At 44.0% G+C, this 12238-nt stretch overlaps 1 protein-coding gene across 2 annotated transcripts in view; it reads left to right on the top strand.

The window, feature by feature from the left end:
• The first annotated feature begins 337 nt into the window (after positions 1-337).
• Positions 338-12238, top strand: part of tbc1d12b (TBC1 domain family, member 12b) — a 90330-nt gene continuing 78429 nt past the window's right edge. The window contains exon 1 of one of the 2 annotated variants that reach the window (XM_072557768.1): positions 338-1045. In XM_072557768.1, coding sequence (XP_072413869.1) covers positions 444-1045 — 602 coding nt within the window. In that variant the 5' untranslated portion in view covers positions 338-443. The remainder of the gene's footprint in view (positions 1046-12238) is intronic. The other variant, XM_072557769.1, reaches the window with a different exon arrangement.

The following is a 12238-nucleotide window of genomic DNA, read 5'->3' as shown; positions in this document are numbered from 1 at the left end:
TATTGTGAACATTCTTTCTATGGTTACTAAGTCCTTGAATGGGACTTGAGGAAAAGCTGAGGTTCAAGAAGGTTGGTCACCACTGCCCTTGCAAGGATGGTTCAGGATGGGCAACGAATGCTGGCGTTACTGTTGACACTGACAACCCAAGGAAGGATTTTAAAGAGGAGGGTGGGACACAGCATTGGGACAGAGATGGACAGTGGAGGATGAGGTGAATGAAAATCACTGGCATGAGCTGCCAGCGGGGGCGCCCTGGAGCCAAGCTGTGTGGCTCACAGTCACGTGGAGGTTGTGGTCACGTGGAGGGTGTAGTGCCACGCCCTCTGTGGCGGCGTCACACGCGGGTTTACGGCAGTCGGTGGGTGGTAGGACCTGGCTGTAGCCGAGCCCGGGTGGGTGGCTGGCGGTGACTCCGGTCCGGTCCGGCTCGGCTGGGCTCCATGTCGGGAATGATCTATCTCCACAGTAACCATGAGAGCTGCCTGCGGGTCCCTCCGGACACGGCCACGGCGCGTTTCCACAGCCGCCCCGAGCCCGCCTTAGGGGATCTCTTCAACGGTTGTTGCTCCATGGGGGAGGCGGGGGCCAAGCGGCGGGAGGCGGCGGCGGCTCGGAGCGGGGACACGGCCTGCAGCTCCCTGGCTCCCGCCTCCGCCTCCTCCTCCTCGTCCTCGCCGTGGTCTTCCTCCCCCACCGGCTCCCCTTTCCCCTGGGAAGCGAACACTAACACTCCCGTCACTTCTACCTCGGCGCCCGGCCCCGGTCACCGGGACGGCGCCTCTCCCTCGGACACCAGCGGCTCGGACCCCGAGGCGGTCGAGAGCCCGGCGCCCCCGCCGATGCCCGTCCCCAGCAGCGGCAGCAGCAGCGGCGGCACCGAGCCCGCGGCGCTGGAGGAGTTCACCGACGTCAGTCTGAAAGGGAACCGGAGGCGGAGCGCACCCGAGCAGCTGGCGGCTGGGCTCGAGTGTGCGGGCCCGGCCCTTGGCAACGAGCAGGGGGCCAAGCCCAAGAAGCTGAGCATCGCCGACTACATCAGCAGGTAGGGTATCGCAGCCTGCTCTTCCCCCCCCCCCCCCCCTCCCCTACCGTGTGTCCCCCCCCCCCTCCCCTACCGTGTGTCCCCCCCCCCTCCCCTACCGTGTGTCCCCCCCCCTCCCCTACCGTGTGTCCCCCCCCCTCCCCTACCGTGTGTCCCCCCCCCTCCCCTACCGTGTGTCCCCCCCCCTCCCCTACCGTGTGTCCCCCCCCCTCCCCTACCGTGTGTCCCCCCCCCTCCCCTACCGTGTGTCCCCCCCCCTCCCCTACCGTGTGTCCCCCCCCCTCCCCTACCGTGTGTCCCCCCCCCCTCCCCTACCGTGTGTCCCCCCCCCTCCCCTACCGTGTGTCCCCCCCCCTCCCCTACCGTGTGTCCCCCCCCCTCCCCTACCGTGTGTCCCCCCCCCTCCCCTACCGTGTGTCCCCCCCCCTCCCCTACCGTGTGTCCCCCCCCCTCCCCTACCGTGTGTCCCCCCCCCTCCCCTACCGTGTGTCCCCCCCCCTCCCCTACCGTGTGTCCCCCCCCCTCCCCTACCGTGTGTCCCCCCCCCTCCCCTACCGTGTGTCCCCCCCCCTCCCCTACCGTGTGTCCCCCCCCCTCCCCTACCGTGTGTCCCCCCCCCTCCCCTACCGTGTGTCCCCCCCCCTCCCCTACCGTGTGTCCCCCCCCCTCCCCTACCGTGTGTCCCCCCCCTCCCCTACCGTGTGTCCCCCCCCCTCCCCTACCGTGTGTCCCCCCCCCTCCCCTACCGTGTGTCCCCCCCCCTCCCCTACCGTGTGTCCCCCCCCCTCCCCTACCGTGTGTCCCCCCCCCTCCCCTACCGTGTGTCCCCCCCCCCTCCCCTCCCCTACCGTGTGTCCCCCCCCCTCCCCTCCCCTACCGTGTGTCCCCCCCCCTCCCCTCCCCTACCGTGTGTCCCCCCCCCTCCCCTCTCCTACCGTGTGTCCCCCCCCCCCTCTCCTACCGTGTGTCCCCCCCCCCCTCCCCTACCGTGTGTCACCTCCCCCTCCCTACTGTGTCTCCTCTTCTTCCCCCCCCCCCCCCCGTGCCGGGTCTCTCCCTCTCTTTTCTCCCACCCCCCGATCGAGCACAGGGTGAACCTTGCACCAATCCTCGCAGCCTGAACCACACCAACATTCTCCAGGCCCTGTCAATGTTCATCCTGAGTTAAATAGCCCACTACCCCACACATCAATAGTCCCCTGTGATAGATTTTCCCCCGTCCTTGGAGCTGCAGCCCACTCAGAGCTTCTGTCAGTCAAGTGTCAGAAGGTTTTAAGGGTAACCTGGCCAGTGTTCACCTTGTGGGAATGCTGAACGCTTGTTTCCAATGTGTACTGTTTTTCTTTTACCTCTTTTCTGTAAATAAGTCGCTGGTTGTAGTTCCGTGTTTGGCTAATTGTCATTATAGGTTAAGGCGAGGTGTAGAGGAATTTGAAACACAAGATCGTTGTTTTCAAGATTGCGTATTTAGACTTCTCAAATTACGGAACACCTATCCAGTACAGTATTTGTCCCATATTTCCATGATGATGTAAACTTTGCGCTTTGGCAAGGCTTTTAGAGGATATTGTCTTGTCGTTTTTCCCTTGTGTATCAAGCTTGTTTTTGTCACTCATTACAAACGTATAATAAACACGAACCAACCCTGAAGAGAAGTTATACTAAAACGTAGACTTTTCCACCACCTGATGCTGCCTGGCTTGCTGTGTTCTTCCAGTCTCATGTTTGTCTAACAAATGTTTATAGCTGTTCAAGAGCTATAGGCGATTTATAGACAGTTCTGTGTAATATTTTGAAAATATTCTTGGAAACCTAAAATAAGGAGAGATCTAATTGGTGCAATCACTGAATGTCATATTTAAATATTAGTGAATCAGTTATGAGCATTTACCACATATGCTTAACTTTCAAACTGTATCAAGTTAAGTTAACTGACATACATTAGATTGCATAGTTTTGAAGGGGGTGTAGATAGAGACAATTGGGAGAGAGGTTTCTCATCTGACTTAAGTGCACTGTGCCTGTTTGCCACCCTAGCATTTCATACAAACTACCCAGAAAGGGAAAAATAGCGGCACGCACTGAAATTGATGTAGGGTATCCATTTCAGTCATACAACAGAGACCATCATATGAAGGAAAAACTAAAATTCTACAAACAAGGGAAGTTTAAATTTTTTTTTCAGTTTAGAGCATTCTTTATGTAGGCTAACCAATCTCACACTTATCTCCTTCAAATTCAGAGATATCAAAGCAACTCAGAAGTGGCCTAATCCTTGTAAGGTTTGGGCTCTTGGTGAGGTAATTTTAGATTAGGTTTGTTTCCCTACAGTGTGGAAACAGGCCCTTCGGCCCAGCAAGTCCACACCGACCCTCCAAAGAGCAACCCACACCCTCTGACTAATGCACCTAATACTATGGGCAATTTAGCATGGCCAATTCACCTGGTCTGCACATCTTTGGACTGAATGACTACTTTTGTGTACTTCACTGTGGTATTAGAATGGTGGAATACTTAAATTGTTTCTTATCCTGCTGATTATCTATTTTTGTTGCTATGTATTTATAATGTGTTTTAAAGTAGATTTCACGGTCCACGTATGGATTTTGTTATGTAAGCTACTCTGCAATTCAAGCTTGTGTGTGAGCGTCTTTCTTGAATAAAGTACCAGAAAATGCTATTAAAATCCTAAAAAAAATCAAAGGTTTCGATAAGGCATGACTGAGGCTTACTAAATGATACCAGAGTGTTATGGTCCAGTTCAGATCCCCTCAAAATATTTCAAGTAAGTAGCTTGGACCCTAACTTTGCTAGTTGTTTTAAGCAGGTGTAGAGTGGATATTCTAGGAGTGATGCAGCTTGTGCTCCCTGAAGAGGCTAGGAATTTGGGACTATTTTCTTTTAAAGCAGAGGTTAAGGGAAGAAGTCACACTTATGCCTGTCTGTCATCTAAAGTCACGAGTCAGGACTATGAATGAATACTCTGCAGCGCACTCTAGCACCACTTGAACTTCAACACCATTCAAGAGATGTCAGTCAATTTGACTGACAGCCCATCTATCATCTTCAATGTCCACTCCCTTCTCTTATGTGATGCACATTGGAAATGGTTTGTATCAAATGTGAGGTGCATCACATAACTCTAAGTCTCTTTTAACAATACCATTCAAACCCACAACCTCTATAACCTAGAAAGACTAGGATAGCAGATGAATGTGTATGCCACTACCTGCACGTTCCCTTCTGAGCCCCACATCATCCTGACTTGGAATTGTATTGCTATTCATTTTTTTTGCTGAGTCAGATTTCTGGAACTCCCTAGGTAACCGCATTGCGAATGTCCCTGCATTCCAAAGATTACCAGTTCAAGAAGGCAGCTAATGGCTACCACCTTCATGCTAATGTGGTACGTGGCTTGAAGGACATTATATGCTTATTAAAGACAGGTTACAAGCTCACCATTTTCTTGAGATTTTATTATTATTCCAAAACATGAGGGAATGTTTGGTAAAAATCAAAAGGGGTAGCAGACTTATTCTACATGAAGTACGAGCTAATGATGTATGTTACATTTGTGTCTATTTTGTGTACATGTCGGAAAGGGTGCTCCTATTCAATGGTCAGTTCCTTTTGTGGTGTACTTTTTAACTGTTATTTTATTCCTCACTAAGCAGAGTCAACACATTTTATAAGTAACTAAAACCACTTTTTAAAAATTTGGGGTCATTTCTGTTAGAGAATCAGATGTTGGAAAAATAAGTATATCTGCCAAAGCAAATTCTTGGGCCTTTATAATGTGTACTGATCATCACTTGCCTATTTTTATATTCTGTTTTTCAATTGAACATTCTAGGAATTGAAATTTTTGAGTAATAATTCATGTTTTTTGCTGTCGTGGAGAAATAGTAATCTTAGTTTTATTTATAGTTTTATGACCGCAAGTTCCAGCACCCACCCACTCGTTAACCTACTGTTGTCAAAACACTACTTTTACCAAACTCTGATGATGTGAAATAGTTATGTTCTACATCATTTTTTTTTAAACAGCTGAGTTTCTAACCAACTAACTGCAGGACATTGGTTTTGTTTTCAGTAAATGTGAAAGCATCTGTACTCTTGCTTCCCAAGCTATCACTCTCACTATCAAGTAAAGGAAAAATTGTCACTCTTTACGAATTTGTTCAAAGATGTCTCATTGGAAGATTAATAGCATATGGAAAATAGCTACAAATGAGTTCTTTTGAGTGTAGTTTAAAATGTTACATACAACTCATCTTTTAGACTAAGTTCTAAAAGTTATTGCTGTTTCAATCTGTTTATTTGAGCTTGGCAATGGTGTAATAGTAGATGCAGAGCAGTGAATGATCTGGCCTTGTTGAGCATCTGAACAGAAATGAAGCATGATGTTACGGCTTGCAATCCTATATTGATTATCAAACATTTAAAAGGCCAAGTGCTACAGCACCAAATTATTTATAAGTTACAGTGCCCAGCATTTGAAAAACAGAAAAAGACCCAGATTTTTAAAATTTGAAATACTCCCCTTTTGAATGCTGATTTGATATTATGGTTTACTTCACTCTATATGCAAGTATTATGGTGTTACACATTTTTTGAAAGACAAGTTTGTTCAATTTTCAGTGAGGGATTTCTTAGCTACTTTGAATATCACTAATTTTTAAAATATATGTAAACCTATAGAATATTGAGTGAGAGTGGTAAAGGTCCATTTGCTCAGGAATCTCCTCCACATGTAAGAAAGTTTTTAGACCTTGAAGACTGCATATTGTTGATGTTAAAATTACCAGATTTGGCATGTCTGTGCTAATTTTATTCTGTTGGGTTAGATTAGAAATTAGAGTTAAATATTCTGCATCATATAACTTGACCTTGGGATATATTGTTGGGTTATTGAATATGTTTCAAAGTATGTTGAGTGTGCTACACTGACCTTTGGAAACTTCTTTACTGTTATGTTAGCAGGAGTAGCTAACTGACAATACTGGAAATGTGTTTCTATTTTATAATGGGCCAGTGTTTTTTTCCCTGCAGTGACTGGCTTCTTTACCAGTTTTGATTGTCAGCTCTGCAATGTGTCTGTGTTTTACTGCTGTCACTAAACTGTAAATGTTTGGATTTAGGGTAAATTGTTTCTAGTCATGCCAGCAACCTAAAGCTAGTCTATTTCAAAATTGCTAATAAAAGTTGGCACTTTTTTCCCCTCAGTTCTTGTAAATGGTCTGATCTATAGCTTTGATAACTACAAAGGGTTAACTTGAATTACACAGTCATAATCTAAAGGACATAGTGAATTAAATAACTTGATCTAAATTGACCAGTTTTTTTTTGTACAATATTAGTTGCAGCTCACCATCACCATTCTCCATTTTCTCAATGGCAATTTAAGGATGGTGCCGAGACTCATTGGGGTATTGTGCTGTAAATCAAGTCCTGTTGTTCCCTGGGTCATCACAAATGTGCAAATTTGATGAAACCACTGAACTGCCTTGCTGTCTAATTCAAATTAAAGGAATATGTGCAATCAGATTTGTTTCTCGTAAACACCAATGACTGTTCTTGTGATCAAACTGTCTTTAATGGCAAAGCGTAAACCAGTTGATTCACTAACCTATTACCATATAACTTGTTTTGTTTAAAAAAACTGTTCTTACTCATAGACAGGCACATACAGACTGTCAAAACATGAATATTATGTGTGGGCAAAAAAATCATGAAACAATTCACTGGCACCGGTTTAGACCATAGATGTTGATGAGATTTCTTTTGGTTTCTGTTCACTGCTTTTGACTCTTATCTGATGATCATGAGTTGTTAACACCAGTTCTGTCTTTCCTTGGCTTTTCCTTTTCCATGAGGTTTGCAGAGAGGGTGGGTGAGAGAGAATAACTAACTGCTGGGGATTTCCTTTTTACACTTCCATACACAGATGGGAGAGAAAGAGATGGATGCTTTTTCTTTGCAGGTGAAATGTATTTGTCTGAGCACCATGCCATAGTCAGCCACTTACCTACTAGACATCTGAGAGATTGTAACTATGTTGAGCACTTCTGAACTCACAGCAACTGGTGCCGTTTGGAAAAACCACAGAAAAGACTGTCTCTCTGTCTCTGTGCAGAGTTGCTTTGAACATGCACAGGTACTGCTTATTGTTATGGAATTCTTCCTCTCTGCTCAAAAAAAGTCAATGTTGTATATAAAACTGTTCCAGTGACTTTATTTTTAAAAATGCAAATACCTTATGGAGCTTCCTTGGTTTATAGTCTAAAAAATTATCTTTACTACAAGTAATAAATGCTAGCCTAGCTAGCAATATCTACATCAATGAGAGAACTTTAAAAGAATCTGGTGCCATAAGTATGCCTTCACAGCTGATATTAAGACAAGATGTTGTTTTGCATCTAGTCTACAAAAAGTGGGATAGTTTCTTCTAACATGGTCGATATTTTTAAGTATTTATACGCAAGTTTTCTATTGAAAAATTATGAAAATATTACTTTACTGACCAAAAATTTGTTTCCAGTAGTCCGGTCCCCAAGTTTGTAGGAAACTTTCATATAAGCCAGAATAGTTAACATTTTTTTCATTTGTGAAGTACTTTAAATTCATCATGTCCAATAATTTTTTCCACTTTATTGCTGTATTTCTCAATTCTATGCTGTAACTGTCTCAAAATCTATAATTGTTTTGATATTATTACAAGGTGTGAAATTGAATAATCTATTAAGTGTCAGAATGTGAAATCCTAATAATTACACTGCAGTAAGCTAAAGTAGGCAGCTGCCTCTACTACTGTTTTCTGTAACTGCAAACCATTTTCTATTTTTTAAAAGTTATACTTGCGTCTTAACATTTCTTGTGACTTAACAATTTTTAAATGTCAACCTGCAAGATTGTTGTACCAAGAAATTCAAGTGTTTTTAGTTTTAGGTTTAATATTCATTTTTTGTAAAAGTTCTAGCTTTTAATGTAGTTAGCACTGTAACACTTTTGTAGATGACATGAAACTCAGCAAAATGTATAGTGATGAAACTTCAGAATTACATGATGCTGAAATATGCAGAAGCATGGCAGGGGGAGTTCACTGCAGAAAAATGAAGTAATGCATTTCTGAAGAAATATGAAAAAGTAAATGTACTATATATGACATGATTTCAAAATATAGGTGAGCAGAGAAGCATTGGTGTAAATTTGCACAAACCCTTAAAGATGACAAGTCAATTGATTTGGTTAAAAAGCATGTGGATTACTTTGGTTTACAATTATGGACAGTAGTTATGCCTTGTGTTCTGAATCTACTCTTGTGTTGAAATCCCCTGGTAGGTAAGGATATTCTGACTAAGAAATTCTGTTGATAGTATCAGCCTACTTGTAGAACTGGGCTTTCACCATTAGCAGAGCAAAGATTTCTAACATAGATCCTCATTAGTCTAACTAGCCTTGTTTGTGTTGAGACAGCTGGAAAGGATATGTTTTTAACCAAGTGTGTGCATGTGACTTTACTTGTGAGAGGCTGCCTCGTGTGATAGGATGATCCATTTACCTGTCAGGGATATCTTTAAGCAGCTGTACTTTTGATGATTTGGAGATGCCAGTGTTGGACTGGGGTGTACAAAGTTAAAAATCACACAGATGTACACACAGACACCCACACACTCACATGCACCCCCTCACAGACTTAAGACACTCTGCACACACACACACGGACCCACATGCACACACATGTTTTGTGGGGTGAATTTGTACTTGCAGAATTACATTGCACTTTGCTCAAAAACTGCATACATTCATGTAGAACTCTGAGCTCAAAAACTGCATGAATTTATGTAGAACTCTGATTCTAATCTAAAAAGTGAGATAACAATCTAAACATCAGGCCATAGACAGAGAACACAGGGTGCTAACACCTTCAACATATTGTCTAGCTATCACCATTGTTAACAGCTAACCTGAGAATGCAACTTTTTAAAAAAAAGGGTTTTGTGATTTACACACAAAAGAAGTGAAACTATCACTATATTCTAACAGATGAAAGGCTTAACAGATAATCAATTTTTCAATTTTTCAGTTACATCACACTGCAAATTTTTGCTATAAATGTTGTTACGATCGAGCCCTCCGCTATTACCTGATGAAGGAGCGTCGCTCTGAAAGCTAGTGTGCTTCCAATTAAACCTGTTGGACTATAATCTGGTGTTGTGATTTAACTTTGCACTTTTGATGGCAATTGTTGTTTATCAATTGTATTTGCTATCTCCAATTTTGTGTTACCAGTGCGGTGAAAGTGAAGTGTCCTCTCCAGGGCACAAACATAAGCAATATTTCTGGAGAGCATGGGCAGTCTTAGCATCAGACTGCACCTTCCCCCCCCCCCCCCCCCCCTTCAGCCTTCCTGATTTAGACCAAAGGAATGTATGTGGTCTGGTTTGTTTGCTGGTGTCATTGGAAAGACAGCATATTTAAATATGTCAATCCATTTTTGAGCTGTACTCCAGCTTTTCTTGAGGTTTTACTAACTTAACTTTCCACTCTCCTACTTTATCCACCAACACAATGGAGCCATTCACGCACAGCTAATGGTTTGATACATGACTGACTAGACTTCTGTGTGCCAGTGGGTTTGCACGTTGCACGTCTGAGGGCCAAACCTCCTCACAGTTTGTGTGTTGCTACAAGAAAGCACAATTGGGAACTTGCCAATCAAGAGATTGTGCGCTAACAGGGAGAGACTTGCACATTTGGCTTTTTACTTGCATTACCAAGTCATTGTATAGGCTGAAAGTGAGAAGCAAGCTAGCATACAAGTGAAAAGTTGCACCTACACGCCAATGCATGACATTGATCTGTTGGATGCAGCCTTCCATATTGAGGAAGTTCTTAAAAGGGATAAGATCCTTTCATGCATATGAAGTGTTTGGTTTGATGGTCAGGAAGACAAATCATGGTCTGGAACATTGCCACCTGTCAGCATTGACAATGTGATCAATAGTGTTGATAGTTTCACATATTGTAGAATTGTGAAACATAGAACAAATAATTCAGCCCATCAAGTCTACACTGCCAATGGTATTCTACTGTGTACATGTTTTTGTCCCACTTTCCCAAACTAGGCACATATTCTTGAAAATTTTGACACTTCAAGAGCTCATCAAGTATTACTTAGGTTTGTGAGGTTTACCACCTCAACTACCCTTCCAGGTAGTGTATTCCCGACCCCATCACCCTCTGGGTAAAATGTTTTTCTTCAAATGCTGTCTTCCAGTCTTCCACCCCCCAACCTCCTGCCCTTTTACTCTAAAGGTATTGACCCTTCGAAGGGGAACAACTGCTTGCTGTCCACCCTGTCTGTGCCCTTCAGTCTTATATACCTCTTACAGGTGCCTTCTCATCCTACTCAAAAGTTCAAGCTTATTCGGCCTCTTCATAGCTAAAATGCTATACCCAGGCAACATCCTAGTGAGCCTCCTTTGCACCCCCTCCAGTGCAACACATCCTTCTACAATGCAGAGATCAAACTTTGTACAGAGTACTCCAGCTTTGGCCTAAGCAGAAGTCTGTACAGCTCCAACATAGCCCCCCTGCTCTACAGTCTGTGCCATGACTGAAAAAGGCAAGTGTATCGTATGCCACCTTCGGTTCTATTAAACTGTCCTGCCACCTGCTGTGGACAACACCCCAAATTCCCTCTGATCCTGTCAGCTTTCTAGTTTCCTACCGTTTATTGAGTACTCCCTTGTGTTTGTTCCTCCTTCCAAAGGGTAACCTCACGTTTATCAAGGTTAAATTCCAGCTGCCAGTAATCTGCCCTTATGACCAATCTGTTTATAATCTTCCTGTAACCTAATACCTTGCTGCTTGCTGTCAACCACCCAGCTAATATTTGTCATCCACAAACTTGCTTATCATCCCACCCACATCCCCATCTACCTCATTTATGAATATTACAAACAATAAGGGACCCTGCACTGATCTCTGTGGTAGGCTACTGCACATCAGACTCCAGACACTGTTTTCTTACCACCATTGTCTGTCTTCTGTCATGAAGCCAATTTTGGATCCATCTTGCCTCATTACCCTGGATCCCAGAGCTTTTACCATTCAGTTTTCCATATGGGGAAAAATCAATACAACTGCCCTACCATCGTCCAGACACTCCATTACCACCTCAAAATTACAACAGGTTTGTTTCAGCATGCCCTCCTTCTGACAGTGTGTTTCAGTTTTCCAGTATCTGCTGTATTTTCTTTTATTTGAGGCAATAGCAACGTGACTGAGACCACCATACACCAAGTCCACCAAATCTGCACCACTGTTACAGGGGTGCATTGTGGCCAGCATCCACAGGGCAGGAGGAAAGGCTGAAAAATTTGTAACTGCACTTTGGCGTAAACTCTGCATTTCCTGTCCAGGGAAGGTCACCAGTGCAGAGGTCCTCTAATATATTCATTTCATCAGTGTAAATTGATTAAGCCAACAATTTTTTTATGCTGGTTAAGATAGTCATCACATGGATGGTGGGTGTCTACCTCAAGGCCTTCTGAACAGTGAATTGCTTCTGGAGCACAACCTCCAAAATATACCCATTATAGAACACCTACCAGTGAACTGTGAAAATAGTAGATTGACATTGATAACTGAGGATCTGGAGGTGCAGTGGTAGTGCCCCCTCCTTCTGGGCAGCTTCAAACCGCAGCTGACTGAGAACTATCTTAATATTGCTAACTGTTTGGTTAAAATTAATTTGACGCTGACAGCTGAGATGGTCAATGACAGCCAAGACACCTGGAAAGCTGTTTGGAAGGGCATTACAAATGGGTGAACAGAAATGGAAAACTCAACCAGCCAAAGAGGCAGGCCCTGAGAGACAATGGGTTTAAAAAAAATCTGCAACTCCTCAATTGAATGTCTTCCTTTGCAGCAAATGTGATAGAAGCCCATATGAGTGGATGCTGAACCACACCAGACAATGCTCAATGCAATTGACCAGCATGGTATAAGAATCATCGTTGGGGACAAAGACAATTTAAAATTAGAATATAAAAGCAAAGTGGGCATAGTAGAATTTTATAAGTTATTGTCTAGGCCCCAGCTGGGCTATTTCTGATGCATCACTTCTGGAGAGCTATGAAGCCATTTAATGAGTGTACTGCAGAAATTTAACGGGGCACTATTACT

Source organism: Chiloscyllium punctatum, chromosome 38 (assembly GCF_047496795.1).
Source record: "Chiloscyllium punctatum isolate Juve2018m chromosome 38, sChiPun1.3, whole genome shotgun sequence".
Taxonomy (NCBI): domain Eukaryota; kingdom Metazoa; phylum Chordata; class Chondrichthyes; order Orectolobiformes; family Hemiscylliidae; genus Chiloscyllium; species Chiloscyllium punctatum.
Note: the sequence above shows the minus strand (reverse complement) of the source record. Positions and strands in the feature narration are given on the sequence as shown.